General features: G+C 37.2%; 4 protein-coding genes across 4 annotated transcripts; 1 reads left to right on the top strand and 3 right to left on the bottom strand.

Annotated features, from left to right (window-relative positions):
- Window positions 1-3,344: 3,344 nt before the first annotated feature.
- On the top strand, window positions 3,345-6,291 carry LOC122968771 (carboxypeptidase inhibitor SmCI-like). The gene is made up of 6 exons (XM_044334246.1): window positions 3,345-3,501; window positions 3,830-3,911; window positions 4,194-4,361; window positions 4,740-4,907; window positions 5,274-5,441; window positions 5,831-6,291. The coding sequence occupies exons 1-6, from the start codon at window positions 3,421-3,423 to the stop codon at window positions 5,833-5,835; spliced, it is 672 nt and encodes a 223-aa protein (XP_044190181.1). The 5' UTR covers window positions 3,345-3,420; the 3' UTR covers window positions 5,836-6,291.
- Window positions 6,292-9,099: 2,808 nt separating this feature from the next.
- On the bottom strand, window positions 9,100-14,261 carry LOC122968657 (protein AMBP-like). Its single transcript, XM_044334042.1, has 10 exons — window positions 14,036-14,261; window positions 13,072-13,214; window positions 12,479-12,555; window positions 12,165-12,281; window positions 11,630-11,731; window positions 11,379-11,434; window positions 10,443-10,524; window positions 10,134-10,301; window positions 9,528-9,701; window positions 9,100-9,291 (listed from the first exon to the last, which is right to left on the bottom strand). Exons 1-10 carry the CDS (start codon window positions 14,153-14,155, stop codon window positions 9,266-9,268), a joined length of 1,065 nt encoding a protein of 354 aa, XP_044189977.1. The 5' UTR covers window positions 14,156-14,261; the 3' UTR covers window positions 9,100-9,265.
- Window positions 14,262-14,990: 729 nt separating this feature from the next.
- Window positions 14,991-19,051, bottom strand: LOC122969033 (protein AMBP-like). The gene is made up of 8 exons (XM_044334605.1): window positions 18,888-19,051; window positions 17,224-17,369; window positions 17,053-17,129; window positions 16,805-16,924; window positions 16,442-16,543; window positions 15,861-15,908; window positions 15,660-15,716; window positions 14,991-15,296 (listed from the first exon to the last, which is right to left on the bottom strand). Exons 1-7 carry the CDS (start codon window positions 18,999-19,001, stop codon window positions 15,709-15,711), a joined length of 615 nt encoding a protein of 204 aa, XP_044190540.1. The 5' UTR covers window positions 19,002-19,051; the 3' UTR covers window positions 14,991-15,296; window positions 15,660-15,708.
- Window positions 19,052-20,469: 1,418 nt separating this feature from the next.
- ptgdsa (prostaglandin D2 synthase a) lies at window positions 20,470-24,304 on the bottom strand. Its single transcript, XM_044334145.1, has 7 exons — window positions 24,069-24,304; window positions 22,398-22,537; window positions 22,122-22,198; window positions 21,168-21,278; window positions 20,944-21,045; window positions 20,795-20,826; window positions 20,470-20,694 (listed from the first exon to the last, which is right to left on the bottom strand). Exons 1-7 carry the CDS (start codon window positions 24,159-24,161, stop codon window positions 20,686-20,688), a joined length of 564 nt encoding a protein of 187 aa, XP_044190080.1. The 5' UTR covers window positions 24,162-24,304; the 3' UTR covers window positions 20,470-20,685.
- Between the last annotated feature and the right edge of the window lie 1,246 nt (window positions 24,305-25,550).

Genomic DNA, 25,550 nt, shown 5'->3' with positions numbered 1-25,550 from the left:
CATTCCTTCATTAGTTCCGCATTTATTATTCTTATTATTATTTGTGTTCATTAATAACTAACACACATGCAGACAATAAACACATATATTTATTTGCAAATTTTGTCTAATGTTTAAAAGTAATAATACATTTTTTAAAATTGGAAAGATAATAAATCTGCAGGTTTTTTTTGTTGTTGTTGTTTTCAGTTTTTCCTGTCCTGAAATGTATTGTTGTTTACTGCAATGAGTCACTATTTATACAGTGCTTTGGCAATACTGTATCTGATTATGGTCATACCAGTAAAGCCCTTTGGATGTGAATTTGAGAGAGAGGGAGAGCAAGTGGTGGTGAGGTTATGTGGTGATTTTGCAGCACCGAATGACTCATTTGCTGTAGAAAAACAAATTTAGGCAGCAAGGAGAGAGTTAAAATAGAAGTAGAAGAGCCAAGGACACAGGAATGAGGAAGGTGCTGTTGTGTAGTGTTTGTGTATTTTAACTGTATGTATGTGTGTATCTGATTGAGATGGCGTACACAAAGTGAGGTGAATCATCTGTAACTAGAGCAACATCGCCCCCTCTTGGTTATGTACACTCAATGAAAAACAGCAGGTTTGAAGATGAAGCTTCATTTCATTTCATCCTTGTGTTTTGTTGAGATTCATTGAGCTTCATTTCCTCATTGTTTGGGATCCCACGTGCCCAAGCGATGTATGTATAAAAATAATAACAATAATTGCAAAACAAGCTTTTCTTCTGACCTCATTAAAAACCCATTAAGTAGAGAAGTTTTGCCAAAAACTGGGCTTCCTTGTTGAGGGTAACAAAATACAGAAATGACCTTTAAAGTACTGTTATTACACCAAATTCAGAAGTTTTTCATGTTTTATATGTTGCAAAGGTCATGCATTAACAAATATTTATTTATTCTATTTGCCAAAAAGTCATTCACAGACAAATAATGTACAGTATGTTAACCTATAGTGACATTACTTATGTTTGGGGTCAGTTAGACCTCAGGGGGGTCTGGCACCAACAACCCTGCCACGTTCAAAGTCACTTAAATCACCTCTCTTCCCCATTCTGATCCCAGGTTTGAACTTCAGCAGATTGTCTTGACCATGTCTACATGCCTAAATGCATTGAGTTGCTGCCACGTGATTGTCTGATTAGATATTTGCATTGACAAGCAGTTGAACAGGTGCACCTAATAAAGTGGCTGGTGAGTGTATATTCATACTGTAAAGTGGGTAGACAAAATATTATAAGCACCAGTAACTATATCAAGAGAGTTATAAAGAAGAATCAGCAGCATTTGTCAGCTATTAAAGAGCTCAGGCAGTCAATACTTTGATATGTGAGTTTTGAAAGACACAACTACAAGACAATAAGAAACAAAACAGAGCTGTGTCAGTCAAAAAAAAAAGAAAAAAGTTTTATTTAACCATAAAAGAGAACAATCTTGAAAATCACTGCAAGATATGCAAAAGCACATTATGTCTATACTTATATATGTGTGAGCTGCACAGTACTTTGCAGCTCACACATTATATTTATCTGACTTTGACAAAGAGTAAGACTGCAAAAAAAGATGCGGTGACAAAGAATGAACATTGTGTGAGACATGTTGTGTTTCGTATTTCACACCTCACTTTCAGTGTGACATCTCTGCCGACACTCTTTCTCATTTTCAAAGTTGTTCTGGTTTCCAGCACCCATAGATGAAGACTTCACATCTCTTTGAGGTGCAGCTGTAGAAGTAATGTTGTATCAATGCCTTACATGGACCTGCCTCTGGTGCTGTTGTACAGAGGGAGATACAGAAAGTATGACAGAAATGGAAGATAACCATTAGTTAGGACTTGACTGTAACACAAGCCAGTAGTGTATTGTTTGTACAGTCTGTTACTGTGATCAACATCAGAATCAGGATCTCTGGTCTTCCATTCAGCACACATTCATTACCATCACTGCACAACTATGTTGTATATAAGAGTACCATGATATGCAATTAATCAACTGAGTAACTTGATCTCTTACCTGTTGCACTGAACTCAGTTGCATTACCAGTAGGACCAGCCACATCTGTTCCAGTCAACAGAGTTGCATTACAAGGCTCATTGTCCACTTCTGCAGAAGCCACAGAGGGCTTCCACCCTGAGGACCAGTCCGGGCCTGTCCTTGCCTTACCATCACTTATAACCCTCACCTCAACTCAGACTAAGGTGTACTCTGTTACCCCCACATGAACTCGAGCCGTATAAAAACCATTGAGTAACAGAATAAAGCTCTGCTTCAAGGTCCGATTTGACTGACCACTTACACAATAGGGTTACAGCAACATCAGCAGATCAATAAATGTCAACAAGCACACAACATTTTCTTCTTTTTGAGGCCTACTTGCTTCATTGCCTTGTGTATTTTCATAAATCTTACTTCAATATTTGCTCATTTTATTCTATTTTTTTAGTCATTTTTTGCACTTCAGTGTTTGTTTGCAACATTTCCTTTTGTGTGAATATTTTGCAATTTTATGTCAAGTACAAAATAATATACAAAATATAAAATAAAGTGTATTATTATTATTTTATACTGCAGTATTGAGTCTTTTATAGACATTTTTCTCTGAGGGCCTTTTATTTTTATAAAGCTGTTGTCTACTGTTGGATGAGACTTTTCACGACAGCATTTCTTTTAGATTTAAGACATCATCTTAGTATTTGTTAAAGGAAGAGTAAAAATTAAACAGCAAATACAAATTTGTTTTTAAAAATGGTGACATATACCCTCACAAGTTTCCCGAGCGCAAGGTGACGTCCAAAAAAGAACAACAATACTTAATTTAAAATGATATGAAACAGCAAATCCTCACATTTGAGAGGCTGGAAAAAAAGATTTCACATTTAGCTAAATACATTACGTAAACAAACAATTGATTATCAATATATATGTATATAAATAGAAATGTATTTACATTTTATATATAGTTACAATGTTCAAAAGTATGCCATTTAACGAAAACCAATAAACCTTTAGATAACACTCTGCAGTTGTAGAGACTCTACATGCATTTTCTCTACTCTCAACTCCTTTTATCCAGAGAGCATTCGTCCATTCTACACATATAATATGTGGATATAAAAAATTTGTATATACAGTAGATTGAAAACACTTCTGTGTCTAGCGTTTATGTGGTCAGTTACCCAAACAAGTCAGACCACAGAGAGGCAGAGTTCAATATAAAAGTTTTACCCTTTCGCTCATTTATTTGGGTCTGGGAGTTAAGTACACGTGGGGGCAGCAGAGCACACATAGCTCACAGGTCAATGCCTTGTCTGGGTCGAGATAAGGGGTATATCAGAAACAGCGAGGCGAGGAGATGGCTATAATTCCTTCTATTCAGACTTCAAGAGACAGGTGAACAGAAAGACGGACAGTATGGTGAAAGCTGTGATTCTGATTTCTGTGCTGGTCCTGGGGTTGACATGGACTCTCCAGGGGCTGCCTACGGAGGATGTGGTGAGTGGCCGAACTCTGCATTTCTTTCTGTAAAGGATTTTCTATTCTTCTTTTGAGACCTTTTGTTTATTGCCTCTTTATGGCAACAGAGAATAACAGGTCAAATGTCTCATGCCTCATGAAATGTGGACATTTCAAAACATAAAGTTTTGTAAATTATGTCTCCCTTCATAAAATATGAAATATAATAAACCTTTACACAACAGGTGATGCTGTCAACCAAACTGGAAAAAAAGTGTTTTACTTTTAAGCGGAATACAGTATTTAGAAAAAGAGGTTTTAGGTGTCATTGTATCTCTGACTGAGTCTGTCTGTGGTTGTGATACAGGCTGCTGGGAAGCCTGAAGACCTGGACAGTGGCTCTGATGAGGGCTTTTCTATTAGTAATGCAACTGAGTTCAATGCAACAGGTAAGAGATCAGTTTACTCAACTGATTAATTGCACACCACAGTGCTTGTGTATATGCAGTACAGTTGAGCTGAATATGTGCTGAATGGAAGACCAGAGATCCTGATTATGATGTTAATCACAATAACGACAAACGATACACTAGTGGCTTGTGTTACAGTCAAGTCCTAAGTAATTGTTCTCTACCCTTTCTGTGCAATGTTCTGTATCTTGCTCTTTGATTTGATGTATGAAATGTGCTATATAAATAAACTTAACTTGACTTGACTCTCTCTTTCTGTAGAGGCCTGTAAAGCAGCTCCAGAGGCAGGTCCATGTGAGGCAAAAATACCACGTTACTTCTACAGCTCCTCCTCAATGAGCTGCAAAGTCTTCACCTACCAAGGGTGTGGTGGAAACCAGAACAACTTTAAAGATGAGAAAGGGTGTTTGGAGGGATGTCACCCTGATGGTGAGGAGCAAAATACAAAACACAAACTGAACACTGCACATGTAAAGTTGACATTTTACTTGTCCCTAGTGTAATGCCTTTTTGCATTTTTATTGTTTTCTCCCCCCAATTTGCAGTGAGGTTCCCAGAAATGGGGCCCCCACATGCACATGATCAACTTTTTTATCATAATTTGATGCACATTCAATGTAATGGTCAGCTCACAGATGTACATAATTCATAAACACTATTAATAGGAACTTTAACTTGCCAACACTGCTTCAGAGGTGGATCATATTAGGTTGTATTGTAGTTTTCAGTTTCAGTTTGTCACATATACTGTATGTTGGTTCCTTTGTGGTTGCAATGTTCTGTATCCCCCTCTCTCTGTTTCTGTAGAGGCCTGTACAGCGCCACCAAAGACAGGTCGATGTAAGGCATCTTTCCAACGTTACTTCTACAACTCCACCTCAATGAGATGCGAAGTCTTCATCTATGGAGGGTGTGCTGGAAACCAGAACAACTTTAAAAGTGAAAAAGAGTGTCTGAGGAGATGTCAAACTAAAGGTGAGGAGGGAAATAGAAAACACCACATGTTACACACATCTGAACACAGTACACGTAAAGTTGACATTTTACTTGTTCATTCATTGTCAGTGTAATGCCTTTTTGCAGTGAGGTTCCCAGAAATGGGGCCTTCCCATGCACATGATCAACTTTTTTATTATAATTAAAAGTAAAGTACTGTGCAGCTCACAGATGTACATAATTCATAAACACTATTAATAAGGACTTTAACTTGCCAACACTGCTTCAGAGGTGGGTCATATCAGGTTGCATTGTAGTTTTCAATTTCAGTTTGTCACATATACTGTATGTTGGTTACTTTGTGATTGAAACTTTCTGTATCACCCTCTCTCTCTCTCGCTGTAGAGCTGTGTACAGCACCACCAGCGACAGGTCCATGTAAGGCATCTTTCCAACGTTACTTCTACAACTCCACCTCAATGAGATGTGAAGTCTTCATCTATGGAGGGTGTGCTGGAAACCAGAACAACTTTAAAAGTGAAAAAGAGTGTCTGAAGAAATGTCACAAACAAGGTGAGGAGGGAAATATAAAACATATTTCACATGTCTGCATACTGTACATGCATAGTGAGGTTCCCAGTCACAGGTGTCCCACATGCACACGATCATATTTTTCATTATATTCTGATAAACAATGACAGTACTGTACAGCTCACTGATGTACAGGGATATACATAATAAACACTGTATGAACAAGGACTTCAGTGTTGTTGCAAACACCGCTTCAGAGGTGAAATATTGACTGTCTGAGCACTAGCAGCTGACAAATGCTGCTGATTGTTACTGATGTTTATATTATTTTGTGCACCCAGTACACAGTATGGATATACTATATATGTGCTCATGTAGATTTATATCAAATCCTCACTCAGATATGATTTAATGTATTTTCTCTTTTACAGCATAATTGCATCCAAAAGCCAAATGAAAATCAGTGCAGAAGAATCTGTTTCCTGAAGGCGAAGTGAAATGAGGAAAACACAAACACAAAGATGGAGCATGATCCAACTTCACAAGAGGAGCACATCAAAGAAATATTGTGATTTTTGTCAGCACTTACAGAATATGTTAAGTTATATCACAACAGATCACCAATAAAAGAACTCATTACTGTGTTTGGCTCCATAAAACAGAATTGAATTATTAGATCACCAAGACAGCGATAACAGACAGGCCCAAAAGATGATTACAATGTTTGCAACTCTCAACTTTTTTAGGCTTTCCTGAGAAAATGTTTTTTTCTGATAAAAGCTAAGACAAAGCTATAATTGACATTCTGATAAGTGTGAAAGTTGCTCCTCTACATTTTCACCGGGTCCTGGTTCCCAACACTACTTTTTTGTATTAAATCACTAATTTTGGTCCAATGTTTCTGCTGATTTATCAGTCATGTTACACAAATAATGGAGTATGTGTTTCAGTTGATTAGTTTGTGTTTCACAATGTTATATTTTGTTGAAGGGCTTCAGTCCTGCTGTGATGTTTCTTTTTTGAGAATTTGTGATGGTTGCGCAGATTGTCTGCTAAATCAGTCATAGTGACAACAGGTGTGCATCATTAATTACGCAGTGAGTCACTAGGCCTTGTCCAGTTGAGGTAGGAAGGATAAAACTGTTCTGTTGTGAATTACATCCTGTATAATTTGGTGCACTCATGGCTGTGTGTGTGACCACAGGAAATTGTGATTGTCATCAATAAGAGAAATTCTACATCTGTGTAGTTCTATATAGTTTTGTTATCAGTCAAGGTCACCCTGTGGTGACCTGGGTAGATGCTATGTTTCAGTTAGGTGAGGCTGAGAAGGTAAAGGGTCAGTCACTGGTCAATTGTGATGAGCGAGGGAAGGGAGTAGGTGGCAGCTTGCTGTGAGGCTGCAGATTTCATTGTTTGTTTCCTTTTACTTAAAAAAAAAAAAGGTTCTATATGTAGAATTGTAAAGCAATTTATATGTATTAATCATTTTTTATTGCCAGTGAGTGAGCAGGTAAAAATGAGACCTTCCTGACTTTCTCGGTTGTCTGTAATAGCCTGTGGGCCCGGGCCAGATTTTCCACAAATCCAACAGATGTGATGTTTTGTGCGCTCCCAAGTGTCTTGCCTCTCTCCTGCTAATGTCAACAAACGACTGGCAGAACGACACAACAACACAAAAAAACGGTGCTATATGACAAAAAACACCCTGCAGATATTAGCTCTCCAGATAATGACACAGCTAGCTGCCTCCATTAATAAATACACATTTCACAATAAGACACACTTGCAATAACAAGTTACTCACTGTTGAGCACACACAGCTAAAAAAAACATTATTTCTCAACAAAGGAGCAGAAAGAGCAATAGCGGAACATAGCTTACCCCTTTTGTTTTTCCTGTTGGTAGTCCAAAGGTCCTAATAAGCACACATTTCACAACAAAACCGCAGCATGCTGCTCCCCGACCACAGTGTGTTGCTTTCTGACCACAGCTCGTTGCTCCCCGGCCACAGCTCACTGAGCCTACTGGCATTTAGTAAACACGATTGGTAAGAAAAAGTTGGCGGTTTGCAGGTTGGGTCAGGTTTGGGTGGTTGATTAACACATATCTGTGTGAGTTTGGTGGTGTGGATTGGCTCTCACTAGCCACCGGCCACAACACAGCAGGAGCCTCTGTGTGTGTATTTGTGTGTGAGCAAGCAAGTGCAGGTACATACAACGCGGGTGGGGCTGACTGACTGGGACTGAGAGATGCTTTGCTGAAACATGGTGCAAAACACAACGTTACAGATCCTTTATGTACTTATGAGAAGTGTAAGTGAGGAAAAAGACAACACCTGCAATAGTCTTGTGACGTGAGCACCAGGATGTCGACTGTAGCTCATTTAACAGGCACAGATGTCACTAATGAGAAGGAATTTTTGATTCCTACATATAGAACCTTTACATTTCTCAGGATTCATTTTTGCCTTGTTTTTTTAAAATATCACCTCAATTTCATCCTCTTTTTTGCACATACTCCGTCCTGCCGACTTGCTTCTTTAACATCCCTTTAAAAATTTCCAGTGCCAAATAACATCATCTGCCCTTTATATGGGGCAGTGGTACTGCACAGAGCTTTATAGCAAGTTTCAGCTCTCATTGTTTATCTGTCTGCAATTTTACTGTTTTGATTCACTCTCATGGCTCTCACACAGTGTTTTCGACCACAGCAGGAAGCTATTTTCAGAGAAAAAGCTCTAAAAACCGACTGTACACTACCAGCTTAGCAGCAAATGGCAAACAGAGAAAGTTAGCCACTAGTTAGCAGTGGGACACATAGTGGGACATTTAGCAGAGAGCCAGATATTTTCCTCAGGAGTTGGTAGAGACCAAAACCAGAGCTAAAGGAGAGCGAATATAGACGGGTTTCCAAGCGCCATCATCAGCGAGATGCACACACATGTGGGTGATGAAAAACAAATGAGAAAGACTACGAGTTTATGAGAAGATTAACATGTAATGCACAATTCACAAAAATAATGGGTGAAAAATGTTAATTATCACTTTCCGATTATTTTCAGCATGTGACTCATTAACAGCTGTGTATGGAAAATGCATCACATTGTTACAGTGTGCAGAGTGTCTTTTCAAGATCCTGTGTGGCTGATAAATAAAACTTATTAAATCTTATACTGACATAGTTTCTTATGAGCAAAACTTTTCCTGTATTCACCATAGTCCAGTGTGTCTGTGCTCTTAACTTGTGCAGCAGTCAAATAGCAGGATTGTCATGCTAACATTATGAAACAGTAATTATACTGGTTTCCAGCAAGTTGCTTTATTTCTAAGTATATGAAAATGTGTTTTCTGCGCCCCTGCTGTGCACAAACCCATTTGTTTGAATTTCAATCATCAGGTGGCCAAGAGGACGACTCCAAATAAATCATAATGTTGCTCTGTAACTTCTGAATGTATAAATGAGCAACTGTTTGCTGTGTTCACTACTTGTTTACACTGTTTGCAAGTAGTTAAATCAGTTAATGCAGGTTTAATTGTTCCAATTGAACACTCTAAAAGGTTTAACTGTGTTAAACCTAAAGATGAATGAAATGTCACTTCAATTTTATCATTTAGATTAAATGTTGAACACATTTAGGACTGCAGCCTCTTCTACAGTCCCTTCATTCTGATCAAGACACAATAAACATCAGCCAAAACAGAGTGATGAGTTGTTTTATTGGTGATGTTTTGTGATATAACATTACATATTCTTTGAGCGCTGAGACAAAATCATAATGTTTAACGTGCCCTTTGTGTAATGCTGGTTCATGTTGCATCTCTGAACAGCGAGTTCAGAAGAGCAGCAATGTTTCTTCATGTTGCTCAGTCCAATCTCAGGAGCTCAGGATCTGTGGAAGAGCAAAAATACATGAAATGCTTTTATCATTATGTGGGAAGAGATTCAGTGTGTTTTTTAGTGTTGCATTTGCATGAACACATACAAGCTGTACAATAGGTAGTTTAACCAAGTTTTACTTCAGTTATGCCAATTGTGCAGAATTCCTCTTTCTTCAATAGGTATCTGAGGCTAGATGTATCTGTGTTTCTATTTTACAAGTCTGTATTTCTTCATATGTCCTCTCACCATCTTTGACCACTCCGCAGTACTCCTCACACTCAGCCTTGCTGTAGAACTTGTTGGCATTGGCCTGGCAATAGCCAGGTTTGTAGGGCAAACACAGACCGATGGAGGAGTCAAAGGCCCAGATGAGTGGATGTCCTGTGCAGGGTTGGGGTGCCAGGGGCAGACGACACACAGCTGTGGAGATAGAACACAGGAACTTGGATGTTTTTCATTCATTTTCATAGTTTTCATGTTTTCGACAGCCCACACTTGCAACAATGACAGGCAGTAATAACTAATTCTGTCCTACGGATGGGCTTCAATCAGGCTTCCCTTTTTCAAAATTCCATTAAAGAGGAAAAATGGCATCAAACAGTATGTGGTGAGTGGGAAGCCAGTGAGGGATCATATCCTTGTTGCTGCACCAGCAAGTTCTAGTGGTTGGTAAAAAGAAGTAGCTGGAAAAATTAGTATTTCAAATTTGGAAGAAAAAAAGGTTAAAATATGCAAACCAAACTAAATATTGATACTAATATAGAATAAACTTGCAATGTATAAAAACATTGATGAATGCATTTTATGTGTAATCATCTGATATGAAGATGTGTTTTGTATTTCACTCCTCACCCTCAGTGCGACATCTCTGCAGACACTCTCTCTCAGAATGAAAGTTGTTCTGGTTGCCCAAACAACCTCCGAACTTGAAGATCTCGCAGCTCATTGCGGAGGAGTTGTAGTAGTAACGCTGGTGCATCCCAAAACATGGTCCTGTGTCTGGTGCTGCTTTACAGGCCTCTACAGAGAGAGAAAAGTAAAATAGATACCCATCAGTTAAAACCTCAGAATCATTCATTTTCAGGAATGTGTTATACTGTACATTTATATGTAAGTGTATAATGACATGCTATTAATATATTGAGTAAGCGGATCTCTTACCTGTCCCATTGAACAGAGGTGTGTCATCACCAGAACCCTCCAAATCTGCAACCAGAGTAGGCACAACACTTCTCTTCACCCTCTGTATCACATCCACAGACAGACTCAGTTAGAAATGCAAAGCCACATGAACTCCAGTATTTCAAATATTTATAAATTTTTTTAGCAACATCATGTTCTGTAACTCCTTGTACCAGTGCTTCATTGAATCTATCACATTTTACAAAGGGAGTTACTAATATATAAGACTATATTTTTATACAGTTGCAGCTTCAGATCTATTGTAAAATTATAGATGTTTGTCCACATTAAAGCAACAACATTAAAATGTGCATTAATGCATTTAACACTATTTACTTTTTATATGCAATATGCAATGTATACATGGTTCTAATATATCTGTAGTTTTACTTGAAGAGAATCCATGGTTTTTAGTTTTTAGTTTTAAATTATTATTAAACATAATACTTCTTGCACCACTTTCACACTCTTCTATTGTTTCATTATTTTACAGTTCCACTGAGAGCACATTTAAAAAGACAAATTAAATTTTTCATGGTCATCTGAGCAAGGCATGAAATCAGTTTGATTTCCTCCATTTTTGCAGCCAGAAAAATATTAGCATAATAGTATATTAGTAGTATTAAATGTTATTTCAGGCATTCCTATATAAATGTACTACTGCTACTGTACTGCTACCAGAAGGGCTAATAATAATAATTCTCTAATTTCGGCAGAGAGGGATTTAAATACTTATTCTTTTACTTAAAGCTGAGTGTATATTAAAATAAGAATACAACAAGAACTAGAATATGAATGGAAAGCTGACTGAATTTGTTACATTGTGTTTAAATGACAATAAAATCGAGACATGCATGTTAAGAGAATTTAGTTGTTTGTTTTTTTTGTATCTGTAAGTATGTAGTCTGTAAGTACCTGCGGCTCAGACTGAGGTGTTGGCTTTGCCACCTGCTGTCCAGGAACACAGTCACCTGCACAGACATGTAATGACAACATCATTTAAATGTCCAACCATCCTGTTGTCTTATGTTGTTTTTGTTGTGTTTATGTTTTTGGGCCACCTTGCTGCAAAAAAGATTTTCCTCATGTGGGACAATAAAGATCTGAACTCTTGAAAAATGTTAGTGTGTGTGTGTGTGTAATAATCTATTGTGTCTGTGCTGTACCTTTGTTCTGTTTAATGATAATGGTGTTGTCACTCATTCCCTGCTGTCTGACCAGTGTTTTGAAGTCATCCAGCACAGTCGGTCTCACCTCCATGGTCCTACCTGAAGGGAACAGAGCAATTTGGCTGAAGCAGATGTAAATTAACACTTTAACATGGTGTGAAGGGCTTGAGCTACTGTAAAATGATGTACTTGGGTTCACCTGATAATCACTTTCACTTAAAAAAAATACTGATTTCACCATGTAATTAAGGGCTGCTAATAAGTTAGAAAGAATTTGGTTAGAATTTATGTTCTATCTTAACACAAATGACGGGAAATCCCAATACTAATAAAACTTGTGCTTGATAAGCTGCTAAAAAATGACACTTAAAGCTATCAAAATTATACTGATTTGATTTTCTTGTATTTTATTCATAAGAATTTGGGTTGAAATGGTGCTGAAAATATCAGTCAAGCTTTTTTCAAAGAGCAAACTAAAACAATATGAAAAAAGATAATGAAATGTCCGGGTATATAGAGAGTGTCCACTCACTGTAAAGCTTAACAGAGATGGTCTTATTCCCTGATGATTTCTGTTTGCTCATTATTAGTATCGCATACTCATTGTAGTTTGTGTGAACCACATAGGCATCAACATCTGCCGCCCAATCTGCAGGAAGAAGAGCACAGGGAGAATAAACATAATACTTGTAAAATCTCATGGATGACATCAACTGAAGACAGAGCTGCATCACTTTCAAGATTATACAGAGAGAGAGAGAAAGAGAGAGAGAGAGAGAGAGAGAGAGAGAGAGAGAGAGAGAGAGAGAGAGAGAGAGAGAGAGAGAGAGAGAGAGAGAGACATACTTGTATTATGGTAGAAGAATCGTCCAGGTGTGGTGGTCAACTCATAGTCCCCAAAGATCTCTTTGCATGTTCCATGTCTAAACACAAAATGTATTTATATCTTTATATTTATGTGATCATATGTGTGAGTTCATCCTTGAGATCATGTATGATGCTGCAGGCACCTGACAACAGTTAATACAACTGAAGAAGTGTCATCTGTGCAGAATATGTCATATATGTATAAAACACAGTTGGCACAGGCAGCTTTCGATTTTGCACACCTGGTTTTGGTTATTACTTGATGTTGTCTCGCCAAAACACTGTCAGGATTAGCCAATGAGGGCATTATCATGCACATAATATATATATATAATAATATATATAATTATATATGTAAAAATTACATATTTAATTTTCTTTCTTGGATTAACCCAGGTTGAAATTATAATTTGTTGAATTTTCTGGTAAAATTGCATACATTTTTATAATACAGTAGTATTTTTTATTTCAATGTAATTGATGATAAAGCATTTCTAACTTTAAAAATCATATATTTTCATAGGTTTTGTCCATTAGAGCATGTATGTGTCATTCATGCTCTGCTTACAAACCTGAGTACATTTCGAGTCATCTTGATTTTGCCCTGGGTGGTACTTCTCTGCAGGACCAGTTTGCCAATGGCTGCATCTCCCTTGTATTTATGCATATGGGTACATGTAGTTGCCTTGGCAATATCGTGCCAAGTTCCCAAAAACTGGTAGGAAGAGAAACTGCTATATGAGTTGAGAGTTTACTTGTGTAATTCACATAAAGTATAACTGAAATAAGCAGGGTTGTTGCTTCAGTTTATCAAACCAAAAACAGTAAAAAAAAATGTGAACTTCACCTTAGTTAAAAATCAATTTATAAAGTATATAAAAATAAATGAATTACAAATGAATATTTTACAAAAACTATTTGTTTTGCACTCTGTAGATCAGAAATTTGCACAGCTCATACTAAATTAAAAGTCACAATTATTACCAAAACACGTTAGTACAAAAAGAAAGAAAGAAAAGAAACACAAACGACCAGTCAAAACTACAGAGTATTGCATAAATTTGCAAAATTTGCAATGTAATTTAATCATTTTTTTAAACACTTCTCATCACATTCAATGCTTGAGAAAGGCATTAGTAAAGGATAATGTACTATATACATCAATCCCTTTGCAGAGCTCATTTGGATGGATTTCAAAAGAAAAATACTTTTTGTTGCCTGTTTGCAGCTGAAACTGATATTTCTATTCCAGGCTGCTTTACAACATTTAATGCATAGAAAGCACAAGAGGTTTATATAAAATACACATTTAAATTTACGATACAAAACATATATTTTCAAGTAATTGATATGTATGTATTTTAAGCTTTCCACTGACTGCAGGATTAAACAATTTATCCCCCAAACAAAGATTACAGATTAATTACTTAATTACAGAAAGAAGAGAGAAATACAGAAGAAGAATATATACATTTAAAAGTACTGAATATTACACATAAAAGAGCAACTGTGTGACTACTGAACTCAGACACTCACCCTGGCCAGATCAAAGTTTTCCTGTGTGGGGTAGAGAGGTTCTGGGATTACAGGGAGACCCTGGATGGTCCAGGTCCATCCCAGGACCAGGAGAGAAACCAGAACTACCGCTTTCTGCATCCTATCAGCCTGTCTTTCCACTCGTCTCTGACAGGACTAAGACACTAAATCTTAGGAAAAGGGCCATCCCCTCACCTCACTGCGTCTTCCACCCCCCTCTTCTCTTCAAAGGGGGACAGGGCATTGACCTGTGTTATATGTGTGCTGTGGCCCCTGCATGTACTCACTCCCACAGCCAAATAAAAAACAAACAAGTAACAGAGCAAAGTTCTGTCTCTCCGTCTCTCACTTTGTGCTTTGACATGTCAGAGCAGCTGACTGCTTAAACGTTGGACTTCAGCGTTTTGGCAGCCCCAACCAATCAATACATGTGATGATCCGAGAGACTAATGAGTAACAAATACATGTTATTTTACCCTGCAGTATTGAGGTTTTTATACTTAACTTTTTAAAATTGGCAATCTGCAATACACAGAAAAAACAGTAATCTTCTCAGGCTTCTCACAAAGCTCGTGTCTTTATTTGACATCTTCTAGATTTAAGAAATCACAGATTGAGGCTTTTTTTTCATATGAATAGTTCAAATTCTGGATTCATATTTTTTATTATGTAGCTACAAATTAACATTTTGTAAATATAAAATTATAATCTGTAGAGGCAAAGGAAAAAGCAACCAAGCATTTAAATTGTCTTCTATATTTGAAAAGACTACCAGAGCTTTTTCTTCTTCAGTCTGAAATTACAGTTAAACAAATACAATGTGTTTTTACTGGAAAAGTTAATGTTAACTGGAATTAATTTGTATTAAGTAATCATAATCATCTGATTAGTTAAAATTAAGGTAATAAATTATTATGTATTAGGTGGAATTATGATGAACTAATTATTTTATCATCATCATGATTATCTTCATTTATTATACAGTACCAGTCAAAAGTTTGGACACACTTTCTCATTGAATGGTAAAGTGCATCCAAATTTTAGTTAGTGCATCACAAATGAAATTTAAAAATCCTTTGTATACAAACATATTCATTTAATTACTGTAGATAGTGACATAGTATTTATATGTATTCAGAGAGGATCACTGGAAACCAATCAGTGTTGCTTTTTCCATTGAGGAAACAGTCAATGTGTTAATAGACTATGATTGTTTATGGTGATGTTCCTCCTCTTCAATTTGTCCACATGGGCTTTTAACCTGTAAAAGTGAAAAAATAATGATCAGTTCTCTAAAAGTGGACAGAAAAATACAGTATGTGAGTTATGTTTCTTATATTCAATATTTATACTTGCAGTTGCACAATTTCAGTGTGTACTTTTGAAAAAATATGAAATAAGGCTTGGGATGAAAATGTCTGTTGTAGTTTATGAAATACACTGGATATACAATATGGGAATGAAAAATACTTTACTACTAAAAACTACTGTTCCCATGAGCCTCCTTTACTGATCTGTGGGAGACTCACTCTACTAGTGTAGTATGAATTTGTTAAAGAAAAATTCCATCTGAGCACTGACCAGTGTAAAAAAATTTTTCAATGGGAATGATTTGTACTCTTACCTGGTGAAGTATTGCCAGCTCTCAAGCCAAAGTCACCACCACATTTCTCTTAGACCTCTGGGGAGCAAAAACATGCAGTCACGGTCCAAAATACACAAATTGGTGACTTATCCTAAATTTATGACCAATGGGAATGTATTCATTGAAAAAAAAAAACATTGTTAATGGTGCCTGTCATTTCATTAAGTGTGAAGCACGTACCTGATCTAGGAGTGGGCTCTGTCACCTGCTCACCTGGAGTACACTCACCTGGGAAGAGTAAGACAGAGAGAGAGAGAGAGAGAGAGAGAGAGAGACGAAAGACAACAAACTTACATTAAAAACAAACAAAAAACAGAAAACATGCAGTACAAACCAAATAACAGCTGCTCACTTTGTTGCAGCCATTTTTTGCATGTTTTAACCGTTACCTTTAATATTTGAATGTATTTTAATCTCTATAGAATTAATTGCTTACATTGTAGCCTTGTAAAAAAAACTTATAATATTTAGGGTGATGGTTTCCTTTGCTTTTATTTGACTGTACCTGATTCTCACCTGTCAAACATATATGCAACTAATAAAATCAATACCAATGTATTGTGCATGCAGCCATCATTAATCTTGTTAGTTACACCTGTGCTTTTGCTGCTGTAACAAGGTGTGTCCTGAGAAAACTCTATCGGCTGGGAAATGTCTTCAGCCGCTTGGGAAATGAGCATGAAAAAATTTCAGTAAGACAGACGAGACAAAAATGGTTTCAGGGAGGACCAAGCGTGTAATGAATGTGTGTACGTCTAAACCTCTGTTCTGATTATTGATGATAGTGTCGTCACTCAGTCCCCGTTGTCTGACCAGTGTTTTGAAGTCATCCATCACAGCAGCCCTCACATCCATAGTTCGACCTGAAGAGGACACAATTTCTGTTATATTTCTTTTAGAGCACAGACTGCTCTGCCTCTATCACTGTTTATACTTGGGTTATACAGAAGTAAATGGAATTAGTTAGTTGTTGTTGAGATGGATTTTATACATCTGATTCACAATATGCATTTTTGTCACAACTTTGATTTCATGATGAAATGTTACCAAAAAAAAAAAAAGGGGCTAAACATAAGCATGTGCACTTAACATAATGAAAAATAAATTCAAGAATGGTTCCTCACTGTAAAGCTTCACAGTGGTGGTCTTAATTCCTGAAGGTCTCTCTACGCTCAGCAGAACCATCATTGCAAACTCATTATAGTTGGTATGAACCACGTAGGTGTCAACATCAGCTTCGAACCCTGTATGGAGGACGGTGTTCACAATATGCTACATGACAGATTTAAACCTTGTTAATGTGGTGTGAAATGAACAGACAGAATGTGAAATTAGATAAAAAAGGATGGAGGGCAAGAGGAGAGAGACATACTTGCAATGTAGTGGTAGAATTGTCCTGGGGTGTTGGTCAAACTGTAATCTGTGGATGTCTGTGTACATGAGCCGGTCCTACATGCAGGCACAAACAACACAGGTTTTAAATTGTGTGTTTGTGTGTGTGTGTGTGTGTGTGTGTGTGTGCAAGCATGCATGTGAGTCTGACCTGAAATTAGTGGCTGTCATTGTGAAGTTGGCCTGAGATGCCACATGTTTCAGCTCCAGTGCACGAATGACAGGGTTTCCCCTCTTGCGCTGCATGTAGTGAGGACAGGTAGAAACCACTGCCAGCTCATACCACTTCCCCATGAACTGCAAGGAGCATGAGAATATTCACATCGAAGCATTTGCATATGGATTGATATGCAGTCATAACAGCAATCTCGGAACTCGTGATACAACTCAATACTTTCATATTTTATTTTTCAAAGGACAGTATTAGTGATAATTTCCATCCCTAGTTGAATTAATTCAGCGGTTATTACAAGGCACAAAAGCATCTCACAGGGGAGCTGCTGAAATCATATTATGGCAAGAAATCTTCCATCATTTTGACTAGTTAACAACAATAATTTAACTTATGAATAACATACCATTAAAGAGGGAAAAGTGCCAAACTTAGTTGTGAAATAATAACCATTATTACTCTTTTTTAAAAAAATATTTTATCTTGCTTTTTCAAATCCAAACACAATAACAAACAACATGTAACCAACAAATGACAGTACAAAGTCAACAAGACAACAAACAATAAACAAATCAAAATTAAAATCAAGTAGACACCATCCACAATGACAACAAAATAATGCAAATAACTGTGTCTCAAAACATTGAGAGACACAGGGCAGCATCTCACCTCGAGGATCACCTGGTCAAGCACATCCTTAATACAAGAAGACTATAGAGGTGCAATCAATGTGATGCGATGGGAGATTTTCCATATAATCCACAAAGGATTGCCATATCTTGTAAGATGTTTTACTCTTATTCCTCAACCAGCAAGTTATTTTCTCTAGGGGTGTACAGCCACATGCCACTTGGGAGGGGGACATCTGATTTCCATTTTAATGCAATACAGTTTTTTTTAGCAATGGCCAGCACAATTTCTGTGAGTAAAGTTACCCAGTAAACAAATCTCTGGATACAATGGAAAGACGACACCATGAATACCAGATAGGGGGTCACATACCCCTGCTGAAACCCCTGAAGTTTAGGGCCCTGCCAAGTGGAATGTAGGAATGCTTCCTCATCTAAGCCACATCTAAAACAAAAGGGCAATATATTGTAGTTGTATTTGTGTAGTTTTTATGGGGCGATATAGAGCGGATGCAGGAAGTTAAATTGTATCAATCTATATCTAGAGTTTAAAGTCCAGGTCACACCATCCCTGCACAAGTCACCCCATAGTTCCCCATCCAGTTCTATTCCCAGGTCTTTCTCCCATCTAAGTCTGGATCTGTTCAGATCAGGTATTAATAAACTTGATAACATAAGAGCTTCATACACTACTTCACACACTAGTTTTAAATAATGATTGGTCAGCATGGCCACTGGTCTTTGTGGTTGACTCCAATAAAGTTGTCTGGTTTCAGATGGCTGAGGAAATCTTTATCTGTCAAGCAGTGTTTCTGTTTAAACTATTCAAAGGACATAAATGTTCCTTCCTCATAGCACCAGAACTACTCTTTAGGGAGAATACATGATGATGAAAAGATGGAGCGGGTGGGGAAGGGGCGGAAGGGAAAACTATGTCTCCGTCAAACTTAGTTAAATTTAGTCATATTTGTCTTAAATAAATAAAATAATCAAACTAGTATCTGAGCAACTCACCTGGCCCAAATCAAAGTTCTCCTGTATGGGGACACGAGTTTCTGTGAGCACTGGGACTCCTTGCAGGATCCAGGCCCATCGCAGGACCAGCAGAGACACCACAACTCTTTGCATCCTTTCAGCCTGACTGTCCACCTCTGTCTCTGAGAGGATGGAGGCCCTGCACCCTGCACTTGTCCAACCCTCCCCCTGCTTTTCACTACCTTCCCTGGGCCAAACTGTGTTTTGTGAATTCTGTCCCACCACACTGCAAAGAATAGACAACGAAAAGAGCAAAGTTCTCGACTGTCTTTGTCTGTTTCGTGTGTGCACATAAGTGTGTGCATGTGATTGTGTGTTTGTTGGTTGAAGTGTTGAACAGTCCAAATAATCAAAATGAGACACTGGACTTTGAATTTGAAGCTAAAACAAACAACCAATCAATACATGTCAACTATAACAGCTGATAGTAGAGAAAAGGCTGCACTGCTCTCTGCCACCTTGTCTTTTCTGATATTACCACAGGAGGGTATTAAAGTCAAAAAGCGATGAGGTCTGGTTCATGCTAATGTGGTGAAATCTGCCCCCTGTATGCAAGTTTTAAAATATTTAGAATTTTTTTTTAAATAACATCACATTTACCTCTTAATTTGTTCCTTAAAAAGGACCTTAAATTTCAAATTTAGGGGTTCACAAAACATGGGGATAATGAATGGATAGATTAATGGACTAAAATGAATTAAGATATTTTAATGGCTTACTTGCATGGTTTTTAAAGTTTTTAAAGGGAAAAAAACACCCCTGAATTTTCATCTTAATTAAGTTTTAAGGCCTTTTAAGGTATAAATTAATGGGTGGCTTCCAGAATTCTTGGTCTATTTTGAGGGATTTTTACCTTGCAAAAAATCATTATATTAAAAATATCTTAATTAATTCCAATCAATTTGTTATCCCCTTAAAAACCCACAAAACAAATCTTAATTCCATCATTATTAATGGGTAAATTAATGGAATTTTATTGTAAAAAATTAAGGGATTCGTTTTCATAGTGTAGTGAAATCTGCCACCCGGTGGTCATATTAGAGTCGATTTTCACATGACACAACTCACACACAAAGCTCAGCATTTCCTTTCAGTGAGCTACAGCACTCGCAGTAGATAGATGAACATGAAGTACACAGTACAAAGAGTAGATTATACACACACACACACACACACACACACACACAAAATCAAACACTTGCACCTAGCCTCAAGGCTTATATTGTTTATTTAAGTATAGGTTAACACTGTGTCAAATAGCACAATCAAATATATTCTGATGTTTTTTAAAAGTCAGAACTTAATTCAAGAAGATGAATATACAATATTTGACCAAATGGCAAAAAACCAGCTACCACAAAATGTGGTGATTAATTAATTAATGTAAAATGCTTGGTGATTAAGTGAAGCGCTAACATGCACAGTATATCTGAATGAAACCTGTGATTTAAATAACTCATGAATAGGCACACACACACACACACAAACACACAAACACACAACACACACACACACACACACACACACACACACACACACACACACACACACACACACACAGTCTGGAGGTTAAGATTGTTTATTTAACTATGTCAACACAGTGAAACAGCAGAACTATGAAAATAATGTAAAGCTCTATATAAAAGAGGATGATGTACAAATTCCATCAGCAATATTTGCTATTTATCATCTTAGTAGCCAGAATGATGATGTTTGCCGGAAAAAGTACTTCATAGTCAATGCTGGGTGAAAATAGACTGGAGAAGCTGGAGCAGCATCAGGAAACCTGGAGAGAGAAACAAAAACTATTACACAGAAGATTTGTTAGACAGAAATCAACAATTAACTCTGCTGTGTTTCACATTTTCAAAAAGAACTAGACTCACCTGACGTCCAGATCCCGCTGGTGGGCAGTTTTCTGGTGGTCAGAGAATATATAGACGTGAATTAGCTAACTTCAGGATAATTGATTTCTCCCCATTGTTTTTATGTGCATGAGTGTATTTATGTGTATACTGTATTGGCTCTACTTTACCTACTGGAGGTGGAGTCAGAATAGACTCTCTGGAGAAACCCCGGGACAAAGCAAAGGCTTTAAACTTCTGAATGATGTCAGGTTTGAGTCTTTGAGTGCGACCTGCACACAGAGACATATATAGACAGACAGATGTGATGAACACTATCGGCTCTGCAGTGACACTGCAGCTCACATGTTTAGATGTAATGTAAAAAATGTGTGTATGTGTGTTTGCATCTCACCGTAAAGTGCCACCTGCGTGTACTCTCTGTTGAAAACCTTGTGTTTGAGAACCAGAGCGAATTCAGTGTAGTTCGTCTCCACCACTGTGATGTCCTTCACCATGTTATGGCCTGAGTGGAAACACAACACAGAAATGAGACACTTCTTGGTATTCAGTATTAAATATTAACCAGGAAAACATGAGATTGAATGGAAATCCATGTGAGATGTAGAACAATTAGTAAAATCTGTAAAGCAGAAGCAGAAAAACAGACAAATCAAATTGGGTGTATTAAACATAAACAAAACAAAGAAAAACAAAATGAAGCATATTAGAAATATATTGTATATAAATTAAAATATCTAAAACAAGAAAGAAAGAATACAACATGAAAGAATAAAAAGTATAAATACATGTAGCATTGGAATAAATATGTGATGTACTGTACATGTATTTACAATTATAATGAATTTCATTTGTAACAATTTTTAGAAAGGATCATCTCAAAGTGCTATAGATTTGTTTTAAATGTAGATATTAAGTAAAAACAAACAGCAATAAAAAATAACTAAAATGCATATAAATATACATAAGTGCATCACATACATTCTAACAAAATCAACACTCTACAAACATGCTTGGGTCATTTTTTGGGGGTACTATTTTACTTTGATTTACATTCCTACATTTTTATGACACTTAGGAATATTTGTCACATGTTCTGCCTGGACACTGTGGCTTCAATCTGTGTGCTCAGGGCGGTTTTTTGCTCATACTGCTGCTGATCCAGAAACTTGTTCTACAACTACGGGCACTCAATCAATACCAGTCAGACTTCTATATTGGATTATCATGGAAAAAGTAACGTCACAAAGCTTTTTAACTATTATTTCTTGTCTCTTTCTCTCAAACCACAAAACGATCTCTCCCGTGGGAAGGTTATGAGTCAGATCAGAGGTGAGCCGAGACTTACGTGTGCTGAAGTAGGTGAACTGTCCAGGTACGGTAGTCTTCTCATACTGGTACAGCTTACTCACACAACCTACAGGTCTGAAGCACACAAAGGAAACACAAACATCACTTCATATATCCCTCTGTGTCTTCTGCCTGTCCTCCTCTCCTCTTTGACTAGCACATCTCACGCCTTTTGTGGCCCCTCACGCAAACATGTACTGGCCTGTACTGTGTATGGCAATATATAGACTGTGCTCACATACAGAATGTCACCGCCTCACACACACAGACTCACGTGACGTCCCACATTGTGAGGTTAACGTTGCCGTTCACGAGTGGTGTGATGATTCCCATGGAGGCCTTTATTTTGTCTCTGTACGGGACAAAATTTGGAGAGTCGTAGGCCAGACCCACACGGTACCACTTCCCTGCAAACTAAACACACACACACAAAAACACTCAAATGTAACATAACATATTAAAGATCTTGGGTTTCTGAGTGTTTTGATACTATTTTATATATATATATATATATATATTATATTTCACTTTCAGTTTATGACTTAACCTCATTAAAAAGGAGAACCAGGACGACATAAACACATGTTCATGCAAGGACACAGTTTACACAGACTATTAGACGAATGTGCGCAATGTAACTGTAACCCAGTCTTTGAAAACAGGTCATGTATACAGTTTCATTTTTAAAAAAGGCTCAGTAATTTCCTGAAACAACTGGGCACTCTACTTTTATACAGAAGCAAATAGTGTTCAGGGAACAGATTTGGTGTGCTAGTGAGTAATTAAGGTAGCTGGGGCGTGTGTGGGGGCTTGACCCAAAATATGCTGAAGTGCACGTAGTCATCATAATGAAAGAACATGTCACCCATGTGTTTTTAGTGGTTTTTGGACCATGATGGTCTATGACACAGAGGAATCAAGCTATATCAGGCTTTAAGTAAACAGGTAATACTTCTTAGAATGATCAATTTGTTGTTTGTTTCATGAGATTTGTTGTTAATAATGAAATATATATTATACCATCAGAATTATCCATATAATCAGCTTCCACCTGTCACCAAACATAAGCATGGATAAAAAATAATTTTCTTTCTTTATGGAACATTTCGTGGCTTTTTCTTATGCATACATACATGTTAAGTGTGTACAATTTTAGCATTGACTGCCCCGAGGGAGGAAAACAAGAGAGCTGTATTTGTGTCATGTTGTGAACATTTCTGCTAACCACATAATCTCCTCATATCTCAACATAGATCCTTTACAAAGTAGACTGAACTATAAGGACAGAGCTGCTTTATGTAAATGATAAACAACTTTTTCCTGATGCTGCATTTTCTGTTTAGGCTTTGTAGATAAAATTTATAAGTGGGAATTGTAAGGTAAAAAAAACAAACTGAGGCTGGGTGTTATCTGACATTTTACATTAACTCACACCAGAGTGGAAAATGACTGACCTTTTGATAAATATAGAACAATCCCATCACAGAGATCTTACAAAAACACTTCTAGGATAAATCCGCAGTTGCCTATCAAATCAGCCACAGGAAACAAATGTATATCTTCCTTTTCATGATGTTTCTCATGGTGTATTTACCACGGGAAATATCAAACTGACCTCTCTCAACCTCTCCTGTGTTCGGAGACCAGGAAAATAAGAATTCACAAATTTTTTAGTCATTACAATTTGTGACTTGATTGTCAGCGCTGGGACTTATGCCCATATTTGTTTGTTTTGGCTCAAACTGAGGAGCTGTTCTCAAACTTTGAGTACATACACTCACCAAAACACACGTGAGGGACACAGCGTTCCCTCACCATTGGAGTCACTAACTAAAGAACAAATAATGAGATCAGAACCTGCTGAACTTAACAAATCAAACTGATTTAAATACATTCATACTTAAAAACAAACATTACATGAAGCATTTATGTCTGTCCATCTTACCTTCTGCAGGGAGAAATCTCTCTGTGGCTTCACGTCTGCGTGCACCATCATCGAGCACATCACCATGACAACAGCGGCCACTGTGGTCCTCATGGCTGCGAGGAGAAACGAAGAGGCGAGATGGACGGGCTGAAAGGTTGAGAGAGGGTATCTGACTTGAGCCTAAAATGAACTGAAAGCGTTCGTCAGACAGACAGACAGGTACAGAGTGGCAAAGCCTGTGGCAATGTTTGTTTTTCTCCTGATCCACCCACCTAGTTGTTAGCCAATCATTGCTGAGGATCAGGGAACAGTGGCTAAGTGTTAGAGATGTGCGGTTCCAAAATAAGCCGAATGTACAGGAATATGTCATGCATGTGGTTTATTATCAGATGAGATTCATGTGATTTCCTCATGAGTTCAAACACACTGGTTTCACAAGATCTTACAGCACACTGAAACACACGCCACAAAAAAGAAACCTGATGAGGTCAGTAACTTCTGTCTACCATTACCATTACAGTATCATTTATAACAGATGAAGACATCTGAGGACACAACAGTGGCCTTCAGTATCATGATCTTATGGGGGCAAACTGCCTTCAGTGCTGGGTTTTAACTGAAGTTTCATAGTTGCATATAAAACAAGTTCACACAACTACAGTATGACATACTGTCATAATTATGACTCATATCATGACTTGAGAAATTAGTCATTAGTAAATGAAGAGTCTAATTTTGAAACTCATTTTTATGTTCTGCTTTCACTTTCCTCAGTTTCAATATTTCTGTCTTTATAAGAATAAAAATCATTTTCTTATACTGAACTGAAAGTAATTTCTTCCCATCTGAGACGTCATACTTTTAGGTTCTGCTTTTCTGTCACAAAAAGGACAATAATGTAAAGATAAATTGCTCAAAATGGCATTTATTGACAAGTTCACAGATTAAGTAAAACTGATCAATAAAAGGTTAATAATGTAGAAGCTTTTAAGATCTAGTTTGTATTTCTGAGTAGTAGCTTGACTTTGGTAAAATTAGGGCCGAGGCTGTAATAGGTGTTGTGGGCCGTGTAAATGTTAAAAATAGGCCAAAAGCGAATGAATATACAGAACATACGATCTGTGTTGAAAGGGGTGTGTTTCCATCACACAAGAACAAGAACTCACTGTTAAGCTTTTCAGAGGTGTAGATATTTGGATGGAGCGGGAAATGATGTTGTAAAAACAGAGATTAGAGTACAAGTTCTTTGAAAATCCTCTGAAGAAGGTTTGTAGGGACCGAAGATATACCGGATGTACACACCTTTTATCCTAACCTGATACAGTAGTTGATAAAATATATGCATGCTAAAACTAGTTTAGATCCTGCTGTATGTAAATTAGAAAGAATAGTTTTTTTTGGACCGCCTAAAAGGTCCTTTCATACTTTCCAGTCATGATAGTTAAATCATAAGAGAGTATGAATCAAATTAAATGGTTAATCATTTATTTTAAGCAAAAC

This window comes from Thunnus albacares, chromosome 18, assembly GCF_914725855.1.
Source record: "Thunnus albacares chromosome 18, fThuAlb1.1, whole genome shotgun sequence".
NCBI classification, from domain to species: domain Eukaryota; kingdom Metazoa; phylum Chordata; class Actinopteri; order Scombriformes; family Scombridae; genus Thunnus; species Thunnus albacares.
The sequence above is the reverse complement of the archived record's forward strand: the minus strand, read 5'-3'. Positions and strand labels throughout refer to the sequence as shown.

Excerpts from the sequence above, each read along its gene's own strand:
- ptgdsa (XM_044334145.1), bottom strand. The coding sequence starts at position 24,161 with ATGAGGACCACAGTGGCCGCTGTTGTCATGGTGATGTGCTCGATGATG. Across the intron at positions 21,046-21,167 it reads CACGCAGGTGGCACTTTACG|GTCGCACTCAAAGACTCAAA; the intron begins GTGAGATGCAAA and ends CTCTGTGTGCAG. Across the intron at positions 20,827-20,943 it reads TCTGACTCCACCTCCAGTAG|AAAACTGCCCACCAGCGGGA; the intron begins GTAAAGTAGAGC and ends TCTGACCACCAG.
- LOC122968657 (XM_044334042.1), bottom strand. The coding sequence starts at position 14,155 with ATGCAGAAAGCGGTAGTTCTGGTTTCTCTCCTGGTCCTGGGATGGACC. Across the intron at positions 12,282-12,478 it reads ATTCTTCTACCATAATACAA|ATTGGGCGGCAGATGTTGAT; the intron begins GTATGTCTCTCT and ends TTCTTCCTGCAG. Across the intron at positions 10,302-10,442 it reads ACCTCTGTTCAATGGGACAG|AGGCCTGTAAAGCAGCACCA; the intron begins GTAAGAGATCCG and ends CTCTCTCTGTAG.
- LOC122969033 (XM_044334605.1), bottom strand. The coding sequence starts at position 19,001 with ATGCAAAGAGTTGTGGTGTCTCTGCTGGTCCTGCGATGGGCCTGGATC. Across the intron at positions 17,370-18,887 it reads AGAACTTTGATTTGGGCCAG|TTCATGGGGAAGTGGTATGA; the intron begins GTGAGTTGCTCA and ends TGCTCCTTGCAG. Across the intron at positions 16,925-17,052 it reads ATTCTACCACTACATTGCAA|GGTTCGAAGCTGATGTTGAC; the intron begins GTATGTCTCTCT and ends TCCTCCATACAG.
- LOC122968771 (XM_044334246.1), top strand. The coding sequence starts at position 3,421 with ATGGTGAAAGCTGTGATTCTGATTTCTGTGCTGGTCCTGGGGTTGACA. Across the intron at positions 3,912-4,193 it reads AACTGAGTTCAATGCAACAG|AGGCCTGTAAAGCAGCTCCA; the intron begins GTAAGAGATCAG and ends CTCTTTCTGTAG. Across the intron at positions 4,362-4,739 it reads GGAGGGATGTCACCCTGATG|AGGCCTGTACAGCGCCACCA; the intron begins GTGAGGAGCAAA and ends CTGTTTCTGTAG.